The 17,905-nt window shown below is 44.6% G+C and overlaps 1 protein-coding gene across 1 annotated transcript in view; it reads left to right on the top strand.

Annotated features, from left to right (window-relative positions):
- Nucleotides 1–10,176: 10,176 nt before the first annotated feature.
- Nucleotides 10,177–17,905, top strand: part of LOC135520013 (2-oxoisovalerate dehydrogenase subunit beta, mitochondrial-like) — a 94,277-nt gene continuing 86,548 nt past the window's right edge. Inside the window, exon 1 of the mRNA XM_064945319.1 lies at nt 10,177–10,402. Within this exon, the coding sequence (XP_064801391.1) occupies nt 10,207–10,402 (196 nt within the window). The 5' untranslated portion in view covers nt 10,177–10,206. The remainder of the gene's footprint in view (nt 10,403–17,905) is intronic.

The following is a 17,905-nucleotide window of genomic DNA, read 5'->3' as shown; positions in this document are numbered from 1 at the left end:
CAAGGAGCGGGAAACCAATCTGGAAATGTATAAGAAATCCCGCTATGACCTCAGATGAACCATCAAACAGGCAAAGCATTAATAGAGGACTAAGATTGAATCCATAGTCACTTTACAAATGACCTCGACTAACCTGTACCCCTGCACATTGACTCGGTTCCGGTAGCCCCTGTTTATAGCCTCTTTATTGTTATGTCAATTTCTTGAGTTACTTTTTGATATTTTTTAAATTATTATTTTAGTTTATTTAGGAAATATTTTCTGAACTCTATTTCTTGAACTGCATTGTTGGTTAAGGGCTTGTGAGTAAGCATTTCACGGTAAGGTCTACACCTGTTGTATTCTGCGCATGTGACAAATACAAGTTGATTTGATTTGAACATCTAATTTACATAAGTATTCACAAACCCTGAGTCAATACTTTGTAGAAACACCTTTGGCAGTGATTGCAGCTGTGAGTCTTTCTGGGTAAGTCTCTAAGAATTTACCACACCTGGATTGAGCAACATCTGCCGATTACTCTTTTCAAAATTCTTCAAGCTCTGTTAAATTGGTTGTTGATTATTGCTAGTCAACCCTTTTCAGGTATTTACAAAAATGTTAAAGTAGATTTAAGTCAAAACTAACTGCCACTCAGGAACATTAACTGTGTCCTTGGTAAATAACTCCAGTCTAGATTTGGCCTTCTGTTTTAGGTTATTGTCCTGCTGAAAGGTGAATCAATCTGGAAAAGCAGACTGAACGAGGTTTTACTCTAGGATTTGGCCTATACTTAGCTCCTTTACATTTATTTTTTATCCTGAAAAACTCCCTATTCTATGCCAATGACAAGCATACCCATAAAATAATGCAGCCACAACCATGATTTAAAATATGAAGAGTGGTACTGTGCCCCAAACTTAACACTTTGTATTCAGGACATAAAGTTAATTTCTTTGCCAACTGTTTGGCAGTTTTACTTTATGCCAAACAGGATGCATGTTTTTAAATATTATTATTCTCTACAGGATTCCTTCTTTTTACTGTAATTTAGATTAGTATTGTGGAGTAACTACAATGTTGTTGATCCATCCTCTGTTTCCTCCTACCACAGCCATTAAACTCTGTAACTGTTTTAAAGTCAAAATTGGCCTCAAGGTGAAATCCCTGAGCTGTTTCCTTTCTCTCCAGCAACTGAGTTAGGAATGATGACTGTATCTTTGTAGTGACTGGGTGTATTGATAAACCATCCAAAGTCTAATTAATAACTTCATAATGCTGAAAGGGATATTCTGCGGAGCTGTTGGCTGGGGTTGGGGTTGCCAGGAGGAAAGCATAGCCAGCCGTAGAGGAATGTTATTGAAATTTTAGATTATCATGGATTTATCGGGAGGAGGTGCTCTTGTTCTCCTTGGATTTACAGTGTCTCAAACCTTTTTGGATTTAGAGCTACAGGATGCAAATTTCTGTTTAAAAAAAATCTAGCCTTTGCCTTCCTGACTGATTGTGTGTATTGGTGCATGACTTCCCTGAACAGTTGCATATCGCTGGAACTATTCGATGCTATTGCAGTCTGCCACAGGATGTTTTTGTGCTGGTCAAGGGCAGTCAGGGTTGGAGTGAACCAAGGGCTACATCTGTTCTTAATTCTACATTTTTTGAAAGGGGCATGCTTATTTAAGATGGTGAGGAAATAACTTTTAAAGATTGACCAGGCATCCTCGACTGACGGGATGAGGTCAATATCCTGTTATCACCCGGGCCAGGTCGATTAGAAAGGCCTGCTCGCAGAAGTGTTTTAGGGAGCGTTTGACAGTGATGAGGGGTGGTCGTTTGACCGCGAACCCATAGCAGATGCCGGCAATGAGGCAGTGATCGCTGAGATCCTGATTGAATACAGCAGAGGTGTATTTGGAGGGCAAGTTGATCAGGATAATATCTATGAGGGTGCCCATGTTTACGGATTTAGGGTTGTACCTGGTGGTTTCCTTGATAATTTGTGTGAGATTGAGGGCATCTAGCTTAGATTGTAGGACTGCTGGGGTGTAAAGCATATCCCAGTTTAGGTCACATAACAGAACGAACTCTGAAGATAGATGGGGGCAATAAATTAATATATGGTGTCCAGGGCACAGCTGAGGGCTGAGGGGGGTCTATAACAGGTAGCAACAGTGAGAGACTTATTTCTGGAGAGATACATTTTTTAAATTAGAAGCTCTGTTTGCGGTTTTAACAGAAAACAGAGTTCTTTAATGAAAAAACAGGAATGGCATAAATCCTCTTCCAATGTAGTCAATGGAACAAAAAGAACGTTAGAATAATGCAGGATGCAAACGGGACGACAGCTTGCTTCTGGCATCAAAAACACAAACAAGAATCAGACACTGAAAGTAGCAGGAACAGAGAGAGAAATAGAGACCTAATCAGAGGGGAAGAGAGAACAGGTGGGGAAAGAGTGAATGAGCTAGTTAGGGGGAGATGTAGAACAGCTGAAGAATGAGAGACAGAGAAGGTAACCTAAAAGACCAGCAGAGAGAGACAGAGTGAAGAGAAAGGACAGGAACAGACATAACAAGACATGACAGTACCCCCCACTCACCGAGCGCCTCCTGGCGCACTCGAGGAGGAAACCTGGCGGCAACGGAGGAAATCATCGATCAGCGAACGGTCCAGCACGTCCCGAGAGGGAACCCAACTCCTCTCCTCAGGACCGTACCCCTCCCAATCCACTAGGTACTGATGACCACGGCCCCGAGGGCGCATGTCCAAAATCTTACGAACCCTGTAGATGGGTGCGCCCTCGACAAGGATGGGGGGGGAGGGACGAGCGGGGGCGCGAAGAACGGGCTTAACACAGGAGACATGGAAGACCGGGTGAACGCGACGAAGATAGCGGGGAGAAGAAGTCACACTGCGACAGGATTAATGACCTGAGAAATACGGAACGGACCAATGAACCGCGGGGCCAACTTGCGAGAAGCTGTCTTAAGGGGAAGGTTCTGAGTGGAGAGCCATACTCTCTGACCGCAACAATATCTAGGACTCTTGGTCCTACGCTTTAGCGTCCCTCACAGTCTGCGCCCTGTTACGGCAAAGTGCCGACCTGACCCCCTTCCAGGTGCGCTCGCAACGCTGGACAAAAGCCTGAGCGGAGGGGACGCAGGACTCGGCGAGCTGAGATGAGAACAGCGGAGGCTGGTACCCGAGGCTACTCTGAAAAGGGGATAGACCGGTAGCAGACGAGGGAAGCGAGTTGTGGGCGTACTCTGCCCAGGGGAGCTGTTCTGACCAAGACGCAGGGTTACGAAAGAAAGACTGCGTAAATGCGACCAACAGTCTGATTGGCCCGTTCGGCTTGACCGTTAGACTGGGGATGAAAGCCGGACGAGAGACTGACGGAAGCCCCAATCAAACGGCAAAACTCCCTCCAAAATTGAGACGTGAACTGCGGGCCTCTGTCGGAAACGACGTCAGACGGAAGGCCATGAATTCGGAAAACATTCTCGATAATGATCTGAGCCGTCTCCTTAGCAGAAGGGAGCTTATCGAGAGGAATGAAATGAGCCGCCTTAGAGAATCTATCGACAACCGTAAGAATAACTGTCTTCCCGCTGATGAAGGCAGTCCGGTGATAAAATCTAAAGCGATGTGAGACCACGGTCGAGAGGGAATGGGAAGCGGTCTGAGACGGCCGGCAGGAGGAGAGTTCCCAGATTTAGTCTGCGCGCAGACCGAACAAGCGGCGACAAATCGACGCGCGTCACGTTCCCGAGTGGGCCACCAGAAACGCTGGCGAATGGAAGCGAGCGTACCCCGAACGCCGGGGTGGCCGGCTAACTTGGCAGAGTGGGCCCACTGAAGAACGGCCGGACGAGTAGGAACGGGAACGAACAGAAGGTTCCTAGGACAAGCTCGCGGCGACGGAGTGTGAGCGAGTGCTTGCTTTACCTGCCTCTCAATTCCCCAGACAGTCAACCCGACAACACGCCCCTCAGGGAGAATCCCCTCGGGGTCGGTGGAGACCTCAGAAGAACTGAAGAGACGAGATAAAGCATCAGGCTTGGTGTTTTTGAGCCCGGACGATAAGAAATAACAAACTCGAAACGAGCGAAAAACAGAGCCCAACGAGCCTGACGCGCATTAAGTCGTTTGGCTGAACGGATGTACTCAAGGTTCCTATGGTCAGTCCAAATGACAAAGGAACGGTCGCCCCTCCAACCACTGTCGCCATTCGCCTAGGGCTAAGCGGATGGCGAGCAGTTCGCGATTACCAACATCATAGTTACGTTCTGACGGCGATAAGCGATGAGAGAAAAACGCGCAAGGATGGACCTTGCCGTCAGAGAGAGCGCTGAGAAAGAATGGCTCCCACGCCCACCTCTGACGCGTCAACCTCAACAACAAACTGACTAGAGATGTCAGGTGTAACAAGAATAGGTGCGGATGTAAAACGATTCTTAAGAAGATCAAAAGCTCCTGGGCGGAAACGGACCACTTAAAGCACGTCTTAACAGAAGTAAGGGCTGTGAGGGGAGCTGCCACCTGACCGAAATTACGGATGAAACGACGATAGAAATTAGCGAAGCCCAGAAAGCGCTGCAGCTCGACGCGTGACTTAGGAACGGGCCAATCAATGACAGCCTGGACCTTAGCGGGATCCATCTTAATGCCCTCAGCGGAAATAACGGAACCGAGAAAAGGGACAGAGGCGGCATGAAAAGTGCACTTCTCAGCCTTCACATAAAGACAGTTCTCCAAAAGGCGCTGGAGGACGCGTCGCACGTGCTGAACATGAATCGAGAGAGACGGTGAAAAAATCAGGATATCGTCCATGTAAACGAAAACAAAAATGTTCAGCATGTCTCTCAGGACGTCGTTAACTAGTGCCTGAAAGACAGCTGGAGCGTTAACGAGGCCGAAAGGAAGAACCCGGTATTCAAAGTGCCCTAACGGAGTGTTAAACGCCGTCTTCCACTCGTCCCCTCCCTGATGCGCACGAGATGGTAGGCGTTACGAAGGTCCAATTTGGTGAAAAACCTGGCTCCCTGCAGGATCTCGAAGGCTGAAGACATAAGAGGAAGCGGATAACGATTCTTAACTGTTATGTCATTCAGCCCTCGATAATCCACGCATGGGCGCAGGGACCCGTCCTTCTTCTGAACAAAAAAAAACCCCGCTCCGGCGGGAGAGGAGGAGGAGACTATGGTACCGGCGTCGAGCGAAACCGACAAATAATCCTCGAGAGCCTTACGTTCGGGAGCCGACAGAGAGTATAATCTACCCCGGGGGAGTAGTTCCCGGAAGGAGATCAATACTACAGTCATACGACCGGTGTGGAGGGAGAGAAGTGGCCTTGGAACGACTGAACACCGTGCGCAGATCGTGATACTCCTCCGGCACCCCTGTCAAATCGCCAGGCTCCTCCTGTGAAGAAGAGACAGAGGAAACAGGAGGGATAGCAGACATTAAACAGGTCACATGACAAGAAACATTCCAGGATAGGATAGTATTACTAGACCAATTAATAGAAGGGTTATGGCGCACTAGCCAGGGATGGCCCAAAACAACAGGTGTAAAGGTGAACGAAAAATTAAAAAAGAAATGGTTTCGCTATGATTACCAGAGACAGTGAGGGTTAAAGGCAGCGTCTCACGCTGAATCTTGGGGAGAGAACTACCATCTAAGGCGAACAAGGCCGTGGGCTCCCCTAACTGTCTGAGAGGAATGTCATGTTCCCGAGCCCAGGTCTCGTCCATAAAACAGCCCTCCGCCCCAGAGTCTATCAAGGCACTGCAGGAAGCAGATGAACCGGGCCAGCGGAGATGGACCGGAAAGGTAGTGCGTGATCCAGAAGGAGAGGCCTGAGTAGTTGCGCTCACCAGTAGCCCTCCTCTTACTGATGAGCTCTGGCTTTTACTGGACATGAGGTGACAAAATGACCAGCGGAGCCGCAGTAGAGACAGAGGCGATTGGTGATTCTCCGTTCCTTCTCCTTGGCCGAGATGCGGATACCCCCCAGCTGCATAGGCTCAGCTTCCGAGCCGGCGGAGGAGGGTGGCAGTGATGCGGCAGGTGGCAGTGATGTGGAGAGGGGAGCAACGGAGAACGCGAGCTCCTTTCCACGAGCTCGGCGACGAAGATCAAACCGTCGCTCTATGCGAATAGCGAGAGCTATTAAGGAGTCCAGACTGGAAGGAACCTCCCGGGAGAGGATCTCATCCTTAACCTCGACAAGGAGACCCTCCTGAAAACGAGCGAGCAAAGCCGGCTCGTTCCAGTCACTAGAGGCAGCGAGAGTGCGAAACTCAATAGAATAATCCGTTATGGACCGATTCCCCTGACATAGGGAAGACAGGGCCCTGGAAGCCTCCTCCCCAAAAACAGAACGGTCAAAAACCCGTATCATCTCCTCCTTAAAGTCCTGATACTGGTTAATACACTCAGCCCTCGCCTCCCAGATTGCCGTGCCCCACTCACGCGCCCGTCCGGTAAGGAGAGAAATGACGTAGGCGATGCGGGCTGCGCTCCTGGAGTAAGTGTTGGGCTGGAGAGAGAACACCACATCACACTGAGTGAGGAATGAGCGGCACTCAGTGGGCTCCCCAGAGTAACACGGCGGGTTGTTGATCCTGGGCTCCGGAGACTCGGAAACCCTGGAAGTGGGCGGTGGATCGAGGTGGAGTTGGTGAACCTGTCTTGTGAGGTCGGAGACTTGGACGGCCAGGGTCTCAACGGCATGTCGAGCAGCAGACAATTCCTCCTCGTGTCTGCCTAGCATCGCTCCCTGGATCTCGACGGCGGAGTGAAAAGGGTCCGGAGCCGCTGGGTCCATTCTTGGTCTGATTCTTCTGTTATGTACTTGAGTGAAGACCCAAAAGCGGTTTTAACAGAAAACAGAGTTCTTTAATGAAAAAACAGGAATGGCATAAATCCTCTTCCAACGTAGTCAATGGAACAAAAAGAACGTTAGAATAAATGCAGGATGCACCTGCCAGGCAGACTCCGACAGGATAGGACAAGGTGGAAGCAAACGGGACGACAGCTTGCTTCTGGCATCAAAAACACAAACAAGAATCAGACACTGAAAGTAGCAGGAACAGAGAGAAAAATAGAGACCTAATCAGAGGGGGAAGAGAGAACAGGTGGGGAAAGAGTGAATGAGCTAGTTAGGGGAGATGTAGAACAGCTGAAGAATGAGAGACAGAGAAGGTAACCTAAAAAGACCAGCAGAGAGAGACAGAGTGAAGAGAAAGGACAGGAACAGACATAACAAGACATGACAGCATAGACCTGGAAAGTATGACAGAACTTTGCAAGCTATCTCTGCGGTAGATTGCAACTCCTCCCCATTTGGCAGTTCTATCTTGACGGAAAATGTTGTAGTTGGGTATGGAAATCTCAGAATTTTTGGTGGCCGTTTTTACTCCTGAACTTATTTAGGCTTACCATAACAAACGGGTTGAATACTTATTTACTCAAGACATATTAGTTTTACATTTTTTATTAATTTGTAAAACATTCTAAAAACACATTTCAACTTTAACATGATGGGATTTTGTGTAGGCCAGTGACACAAAATCTCAATTTAATCAATTTTAAATTTGGGCTGTAAATGCAACAAAATGTGAAAGAAGTCAAAGGGTGTGAACTTTCTGAAGGCAGTGCTTGTGTAGGAGAATTTTCAAAAGTCACTTTATGGCACTCGGTTTCATTTCCCTGCCTCAGTGTCAATTCCAAGCTGTGTTGTTAATCAGATTCTTCATATAGAATAGAAACAATTGATACTATTCTCACCCATCAGACTCTTGTCAATTTGATCTTGTCTTTAGGTAACTAATTTCTGTGCCAGACTCTTGTCAATTTGATCTTGTCTTTAGGTAACTAATTTCTGTGCTGTATTCATGTGCTGTTCTATGAACCAATCTCTCTGTTCATGCAAGTGGCTGAACAAATCCTCACTATCAGTAGCTGCAATTTGGCAGTAAGCCCAGACCTTGTTTTGAGAACGAACAAAAGATATCTCAGTTTCAAGGTCTCAGCTTAGAGAGAAGAAGCCTGAGGTATTGGTCACATGTTATGAACCAGTATTGGTCGGTCACTGCTGGGACTGCTCAGGCACAGCTCCTGATTGGCATGTGTACTATGGTGCATTGAGTTGGTTGGAACCTCTCCAGCGTGCTGACAAATAAAGGATGGTTCATTTAAGATTGACTTTGCGTGTCCCTATGTAAGAATTTCCACTAAGTATGTTTAACCGTGGTAAATATGAAAATTCTTCCAAATTAAACAAACACCCCCACCTCTCTGTCATGCTTTAAACCATTTATTTCTATATGGCTGCACACACTCTCCCTGTCCATGGAGTGGATGAACATGCACAGGTAGTCTACTTTTTGAAGTGATTTGTTTGACAATCAGATGAAAACATCATGACTGGTTGTGTTCATGCCAAATTAAAGGGCCATTTGTTTTTACAGTTAAATTAAGTCTTTATTATTCGGCCCTGCCTATAGTTTATTATGTGTAGGTCTAGTAGCATGTTAAATGCAAGAGTCATGGATTTACATAGGACTACAAAATTATTTGGTCTATAATGCGAAATCACGTTCGATGGGTTGTGGTTTGTGATCGATTACTGTAGGGTATAGGGAAGGTTTGTCTTATAATTTAATGATGGTTTGAGTGCCTACATTTTGGACCTCCTTTTGCCCGCCCTTCGACAATGGATTTCTGCCGATGCCATTGGTTTAAAATACAATTTTAAGTAGATAAAATGTATGAATGGGCGCGATGTATTACTTTGTGGCTGTGGTATCTAGTGACAACACAGTTTCATCATCCCACAATAAAAAGTCATTCGTTTTTTCATGTTTGGCACAACCAGAAAGAGGGAGAGGCCCAACTCGGAGGAAAAGCTGTCTCCATTTCACCGACCAAGCAAAGGTTTTTGTATGAAGGTCAATTAAGAGAGTGTCGAATTTGGTCAAAAAACATTTGTATGGTTTTTTTGCTACGTGAGGTTTATTTGATCAAATATACGTTTAGTAATGCTTAAGTTCGTATATAAGTAGGACAGGTGACAGCAACTTTGAGAGAAAAACACTATAAGGCGTTGTCTCGAGATGGTTATGCATAGTCATTGAATGATGCAGTAGTGTAGCATCACTCTCCGTTGATACAGGTGGTTGACGTCAACAACCCTCATCGAATATTCAAAAACAGATTTACAATAATGACATGTATCCACCAATCCAAAGAAAGGATGTGCGGGGGCTAGACAGCCCGCCGTGCCACTTTGTGGACAACGATTTCAAGTGTTTGGGCGAGAGATTATTTTGTCAGTATATCCATAATCTTTGGCACAATTTCTTTACCTGAGTCAATGGCGGTGTTTGAGAGCGTCAAAACCGTGATGGTATCAGGGGTAAATTGTGACTGACTGACTGATCTACAAATAATATTGAGTAGTTATTTAGGATGCAAGGTCATTTGACAAGGTACAAATCTGTCGATCTGCCCCTGAACAAGCAGTTAACCCACTGTTCCTAGGCCGTCATTGAAAATAAGAATTTGTTCTTAACTGACTTGCCTAGTTAAATAAAGGTAAAAAATAAAATATATATTTTTGTAGATCTGTCAGTCTCGACTCGCTTTAATAGTGGGCTGCAATGTCGAACGTGACAAAAGTCAAGCAGGGAGTTCGATTAATCTCGCTCAGGCGCCCGTGTAGGCGTGTTTTCTATCGGCTGAAAGTTAATTGCTGCCTCCCGCACTTGAGTCGGTGCCCGCTCTGTCCGACAGCGAAGTAGTCTCAAAATACACGTGAAGTAATGAGTAGGATTATGTGTTTTCCCATGCTAAAGTGATTGCTTTATCTGCCTCCCCAATAAAACACATATAAAACATTTATTTTATGGAAAATATCTGTTGTACTTTTCTGGGCGATGCCATGCTGCTTTGATGATAACATGACCGAGGGGCGCAGATTACTCTTCGATTTGAGAAGGGCGCTACTCCTTCCCACTTTCACCAGACGACGTGACGGACACGTCAACGCGGGCCAGCGTAAAATAACTCCCTCAAGTATTCAGGGTCAATGTAGGGCGATTGGACAAGAGGCTGAACCCACTGACACCACCCACTGTTTCAACCAATCACAGCCGCTTTCGACTAAAAGGGGACTCTGTCATCATTCTCTTCTTCCTGTTCAGTCCACTCACAACAGCAATGGCGGCTGCTGCACGGTTTCTGCTCAGAGGTGCAGGCTCGAAAGCCTCCATCGCGAATGTAAATATTGGTGATCAGAGCTTGTTTGGGATTACTCTGCTGAGGTTATCCCCGAATTGCTCATCCCAAACAAAAACACAAAGAAGGAATGCTGCGCACTTCACCTACCACCCTGACCCTGTCCCCACAGAGTATGGTAAGTGAATGCCCTTGCATTCTCAAATAATTTGTCATACAGACAACTATCTTTGCTGAAAGGTAAAGATCATTTGACTATCTTCAATTCGTGGTCTACATTTTTTCTAAATGAGTTAGCTAGCTTTATAACTAGCATGATAACATTAGCTAGCTAGTTAACGTTATTCCAGCTGCATTCATGCTTTGTTTTTTTCTGTTGAACATTTTTTCAATTTGGATTTTTTTTTTAATGCTTTGCTTTTTTTCTTCTGTCGTTGGCTGTGGTGCATTAGTCTTTCTAGGGCAGTGGCCCCCAACCTTTTTTTCACCAAGGATAGGTCTCATATAGATTTATATTATTATTTATTTTTTGGGGGAGGGGGTCAAAACACGAAAGGAATATCAATTAGGCCTATAAGTTTAGTATAGCCACTTTTTCATAACATTTTAGTTTAATAGGTCTAACATGGTGATATTATAAAAACATTATAATGCACATATTTTTTTCTAATGACCATATAATAAAAACATTACAACTCACCATGTTGCTGAGCTTGTTTCGCGGCAACAAGACCGTCCCATCAAGAGGTGATGGGAGACAGTGACACCTGAAGGGTGTTCCTTATGTCCAGCTGGACATGTAAGATGGCGCTGGAGAAGAAGGCAGACGTTTCAAGTGCCTCCAACTGAACTTATATTTTTTAACTTATTTTGTACATATTGTTGCCGCTACTTTATGACTGACAATAACTTTTGGACATCAGGACTGAGATTACCCACCACGGACTGGCAGAATCCTTTTTTCCACTATAACGAGTTTGACGAGCCTGACTTGAACGATATACTGCTTTCTCAAGAAAGGTCCAGATCCCTGTGATTTGCGTGAAGACGAGGTGGAGAAAAAAGGTGCCGGACGGCGGGCTGCCCTCAGAGAATTTCTAAACCTCCATTTCCTTCCATCCTGCTAGCAAATGTGTCATCTTTGTACAATAAAATACAGATAAAGTCGGAAGTTTACTTACACATAGGTTGGAGTCATTAAAACGTTTTTCAACTATTCCACAAATTTCTTGTTAACAAACTATAGTTTTGGCAAGTCAGTTAGGACATCTGCTTTGTGCATGACACAATAGATTTTTCCAACAATTGTTTACAGACAGATTATTTCACTTATAATTCACTGTATCACAATTCCAGTGGGTCAGAAGTTTACATAGTTGACTGTGCCTTTTAAATGGCATGGAAAAATCCAGAAAATTATGTCATGCCTTTAAAGCTTCTGATAGGCAAATTGACATAATTTGAGTCAATTGGAGATGTATCTGTGGATGTATTTCAAACTCAGTGTCTTTGCTTGACATTATGGGAAAATCAAAAGAAATCAGCCAAGGCCTCAGAAAAAAAAATTGTAGACTTTCACAAGTCTGGTTCATCCTTGGGAGCAATTTCTAAATGCCTGAAGGTACCTCGTTCATCTGTACAAACAATAGTACGCAAGTATAAACACCATGGGAACATGCTGCCTTCATACCACTCAGGAAGGAGACATGTTCTGTCTCCTAGAGTTGAACGTATTTTTGTGCAAAAAGTGCAAGTCAATCTCAGAGCAACAGCAAAGCATTGACCTTGTGAAGATGCTGGAGGAAACAGGTAAAAAAGTATCTATATCCACAATAAAATGATAACCTGAAAGGCCGCTCAGCAGGGAAGAAGCCACTGCTTCAAAACCACCATTAAAAAAAGCCAGAATAGAGTTTGCAACTGCACATGGGGACAAATATCGTACTTTTTGGAGAAATGCCCTCTGGTCTGATGAAACAATGACCATTATGTTGTGAGGAAAAAGGGGAAGACTTGCAAGCTGAAGAACACCATCCCAACAATGAAGCACAGGGGTTGCAGCATCATGTTGTGGGGGTGCTTTGCTGCAGGTGGGACTGGTGCACTTCACAAAATAGATGGCATCAGGAGGAAGAAAAATGATGTGGATATATTGAAGCAACATCTCAAGACATCAGTCAGTAAGTTAAAGCTTTGTTGCAAATACTTCTTCCTAATGGACAATGACCCCAAGCATACTTCCAAAGTTGTGGCAAAATGGCTTAAGGACAACACAGTCAAGGTATTGAAGTGGCCATCACAAACCCCTGACCTCAATCCTATAGAAAAGTTGTGGGCATAACTTAAAAAGCGTGTGCGAGCAAGAAAGCATTCAAACCTGACTCAGTATCACCAGCTGTGTCAGGAGGAATGTGCCAAAATCCACCCAACTTATTGTGGGAAGCTTGTGGAAGACTACCCAAAACGTTTGACCCAAGTTAAACCATTTAAAGGCAATGCTACCAAAATACTAATTGAGTGTATGTAAACTTAAGCAAACAAGAAAACGCTCACGCAGAGGCGGCGCTCCTAGTAGCCGGGGACTTTAATGCAGGATATCTTAACTCCGTGTTAACAAATTTCTATCAGCATGTTAAACGTGCAACCAGAGGGGAAAAAATTCTGGACCACCTTCACTCCACACAGAGACTCATACAAAACTCTCCCTCGCCCTCCATTTGGCATATCTGACAATAGTTATATCCTCCTGATTCCTGCTTACAAGCAAAAAATAAAGCAGGAAGCACCAGTGACTAGATCAATAAAAAAGTGGTCAGATGAAGCAGATGCTAATCTACAGGACTGTTTTGCTAGCACAGACTGGAATATTTTCCGGGATTCTTCCGATGGCATTGAGGAGTACACCACATCAGTCATTGACTTCATCAATAAGCGCATTGATGACGCCGTCCCCACAGTGACCGTACTTACATACCCCAACGAGAAGCAATGGATTACAGGCAACATCCGCACTGAGCTAAAGGCTAGAGCTGCCGCTGTCAAGGAGCACGCCTCTAACCCAGAAGCTTATAAGAAATCCTGCTATGCCCTCCGACAAACCATCAAACAGGCAAAGCGTCAATACAGGACTAAGATCGAATCGTACTACACCGGCGCTGACGCTCGTCGGATGTGGCAGGGCTTGAAAACCATTACAGACTACAAAGGGAAGCACAGCTGAGAGCTGTCCAGTGACACAAGCCTACCAGATGAGCTAAACTACTTGTATGCTCGCTTCGATGCAAATGACACTGAAACATGCATGAGAGCACCAGCTGTTCTGGAAGACTGTGTGATCACACTCTTTGCAGCCGGTGCGAGTAAGACCTTTAAACAGACCAACATTCACAAGGCCGCAGGGCCAGATGGATTACCAGGATGTGTACTCAGAGCATGCGCTGACATAATGGCAAGTGTCTTTATTGACATTTTCAATCTGTCCCTGACAGAGTCTGTAATTCCAACCAGTTTCAAGTAGACCACCATAGTCCCTGTGCCCAAGAACACTAATGTAACTTGCCTAAAGGACTACTGACCTGTAGCATTCACGTCTGTAGCCATGAAGTGCGTTGAAAGGCTGGTCATGGCTCACATCAACACCATTATCCCAGAACCCCAAGACCCACTCCAATTTGCATACTGCCCCAACAGATCCACAGATGCAGTCTCTAATGCACTGCACACTGCCCTTTTCCACCTGGACAAAAGGAACACCTATCAGAGAATGCTGTTCATTGATTACAGCTCAGCGTTCAACACCATAGTGCCCTCAAAAGCTCATCAATAAGCTAAGGACCCTGGGACTTAACACCTCCCTCTGCAACTGGATCCTGGACTTCCTGATGGGCCGTCCCTCAGGTGATAAGGGTGTGTAACAGCCCATCCGCCATGCTGATCCTCAACACAGGCAAGCAGTACCGGAGCTCCAAGTCTAGGTCCAAGAGTCTTCGAAACAGCTTTTACACCAAGCCATAAGACTCCTGAACAGCTAATCAAATGGCTACCCAGACTATTTGTATTGCCCTCTTCTTACTCTATGCACAGTCACTTTAATAACTCAACCTACATGTACATATTACCTCAACTAACCGGTTATCCAGCACATTGACTCTGTACCGGTACTCCCCTGTATATATAGTCTCACTATTGTTGTTTTACTGCTGCTTTTTAAGTACTTGTTACTTTTATGTCTTATTCTTATCCATATTTTTTCAAACTGCATTGTTTGTTAGGGGCTCGTAAGTAAGCATTTCACTATAAGGTTGTATTCGGCGCAGTATTGCCTTGTTGTCCTAATCGGTAGATTTGTCAACCTGAATTGCATACCACAGTGACTCGTTAAGCCTCTAAACACTTGTGCCTCGACGTCCTTTGCTATTTCATTAATTAGCCAACTGACTGTGATAGCAAAGGTTCCTCTTTTTGGCTGTCTTTTTAGCTGCAGCCTCTCCTAAGAGTTCATGGCAAATGTCCTTAGCAGCGGGTTGAATCAAATCCTCGCCAATCGTGAAAGGCTTCTTGGCCTTAGCAATACGGCTAGCCATTAAGTATGACTCTCAGTGCAGCCACATTTGTTAATGCGGTGTCTTTCAAGACTTGCTTCTGTCCTTGTTCACGTTTTCTTTGCTTAAAGAATTCAACAGGTTTGTCTTTCAGTGCCGGATGCTTGGTTTCGCTTTTCCAAAGCAGTTTTGAGGCTATCTCCACATACTACGCACAGGGGACTTGGAGCGTTCAAGTCACCTGTCGCAACAAAGCCAAATTTTAGGTTTGACTCATCATATTTAATATTGAATGAGGCCTAATTTTTTTTTGCGTTCTCTGGCTCTTCTGTCTCTGCGTTATCGACATCGTCGTTGGGTCTTTTTATCTCTCTTCAGAAGAAGCTCTCCAGCGATGGTTGTTTTTTATACATGTCCGCTAACGTAGCTAGCTAGTACAAAGTTGGCGGGCAACACAGCTCACGCAGACCGTGATGAACGCTCATTACTCAAGTTCAAAATCTGTAAACTGTTGTGGGCGTGACCGAGATATTAGAGTGGTGAGAAAAGGACCAACGGACTGCACCAATGTAATTACTGCACAAATGGTCTATAATTGTATACAATTATTTTATTTTTACCAATTTTTAAAATAAATAATGATTCATCCTTTGTGTGGCCCGGTAGTGAATGGGCCGCATCCTGGTGTTTGGGGACCGCTGTTCTAGGGTACCAGTGAGCGTTTCTTGTCATGGACAGCTGTTTGGAGCTGTTGCAAACTTTCTAACAAAGTAATTCAAAATTATCCTTTTTTTCTCATTTTTTTTTCTTCATGTGAATACATTAAGATATAAAGGGGGGCCATCGATATATTCATTACAGCTACTTATTCATGAGTTTAATCAACACCTTTCTCGTGCTTGGAGTCTTCACAGATTTGGCAAAAATCGTGTGACATTAAAACACAACCTTTCTTTCCTACATTTATGATACTGTTTGTTGTTGATCATGCACTAAGCATTTAATAATTTATTTATACATTGACATTGATCCTGGGAAATTCCTGGATATTGCTGTGATTCGCTTTTGTACGGAGACCTCATAAGTGTACTGTAACCTTGTGACATTTCGTGTATCCCTATGTTACGGTGTGAACAGTTCATTGGCACACATTGAAATAATGTACGTGATTGCAGAAATTCAATGCTTCAAACACAAAGACGTACTTTAATATGATTAAACAAATCGATACTGTCATGAACAGGGTTTTTCAATAATTCTACATAATAGTTGTTTTCTGTAAAATGGTATAGAATCAGCTTGATCCCTTCTGTTGAAGACGCTTGGACCTTCTTTTTTGATATTTTCAGTGGTATTGTTAACAAACACGTCCCCATAAAGAAAATTAGAATTAAAAACAGGTTCAGCCACTGGTTCGACCGTGATGTTGCAGAGTTACTCCACCTCAAGAATTGCATTTGGCAAAACCCTCGGCATACTCAGGCTGACTGGCTCTCGTTCAGGCAAATGAGAAGTAAGTGCACTCGGCTATCCGGAAGGCAAAAATTAGTTACTTTAAGGAGCCGTTCTCTCTCTGTGGGCCTAACCCCAAGAAGTTCTGGAAAAAGGTTAAAGACCTGGAGAATAAACCCTCCTCCTCACAGCTGTCCATATCTCTTAATGTTGATGATGTGGTTGTTACTGACAAGAAGCACATGGCTGAGCTCTTTAATCACCACTTCATTAAGTCGGGATTCCTATTTGACTCAGCCGTGCCTCATTGCCCGTGCATAATTTCCTCATCTCCCACCCTTTCTAACGCAACACTTTTTTTGCTAGATATGCCCTAGCTACAGTTAGTCAGTGGTTGCACTGGAATGAAGCAAGGGAGTGAGTAGTAGTCATGTAAATATATCAAATCTGTGTGTACAGCAATGGAATTAAACATCCAACCAATGCCTCAGGTGTCGTGCTGTAGGTCCACCACACACCGCAGTGGAGAAAAGCTTTAAGTTCCATGGCCTACACATCACTGACAATCTGAAATGGGCCTCCACACACAGACAGTGTGATTAAGAAGGCACAGCAGTGCCTCTTCAACCTCAGGAAGCTGAAGGAAATTCGGCTTGTCCCCTACGACCCTCACAAACTTTTACAGATGCACAATATAAAGCATCCTGTTGGGCTGTATCACCGCCTGGTACGGCAACTGCACCGCCCGCAATCGCAGTGCTCTCCATATTATACATTTTTCTGCATAGGTTATCTAAGCATTCAATTGTAATTTTTATTAATGATGCACATGGATTATTTTACAACATTTATGCCTTTAGGAGTTTAGTACAACTGCCACGCTGGTGTATCCTGTATATACTGAACAAAAATATAAATGCAATTTCAAAGATTTCACTGAGTTGTAGTTCATATAAGGAAATCAGTCAATTGAAATAAATGCATGAGGCCCAAAACTATGGATTTCACATGACTGGGCAGGGTTGCTGCCATGGGTGGGCCTTGGAGGGCATAGGTCCACTCACCTGTCAGCCAGACCCACCCACTGGGGAGCCAGGCCCAGCCAATCAGAATTAGTTTCCCCCCCACAAAGGGCATCATTAGACATAAATACTCCTCGGCACCCCCCACATCCCCTCAGATGATCCCGCAGGTGAAGAAGCCGGGTGTGAAGGTCCTGGGCTGGTGTGGTTACATGTGGTCTGTGTCTGTGAGGCCGGTTGGACATATTGCCAAATTCTATAAAACTATGTTGCAGGCAGCATATGGTAGAGAAATTAACATTCAATTCTCTGGCAACAGCTCTGGTGGACATTCCTGCAGTCAGCATGCCAATTGCACGCTCCCTCAACTTGAGGCATCTGTGGCAATAGCTGTGACAAAACTGCACATTTTTAAGTGGATTTTTATTATCCCCAGCACAAGTTGCAACTGTGTAATGATCATGATGTTTATATGCCACTCCTGGCAGGCGGATAGATTATCTTGGCAAAGGAGAAATGCTCTGTAACAGGGACGTAAAACACATTTCTGCTCAAAATTTAAGATAACTTAGATTTTTGTGCATTTGGATTTTTTTTTTCAACTAACTAAAAATTGATTTTTGCTCTGTGTAGTATCAGCTGTCTATCTTCCTGACTGGTGGTTCT

The sequence above is a fragment of the Oncorhynchus masou genome, chromosome 29, assembly GCF_036934945.1.
Source record: "Oncorhynchus masou masou isolate Uvic2021 chromosome 29, UVic_Omas_1.1, whole genome shotgun sequence".
Taxonomy (NCBI): Eukaryota; Metazoa; Chordata; class Actinopteri; order Salmoniformes; family Salmonidae; genus Oncorhynchus; species Oncorhynchus masou.
This window is presented reverse-complemented; position numbering and strand designations above follow the sequence as displayed.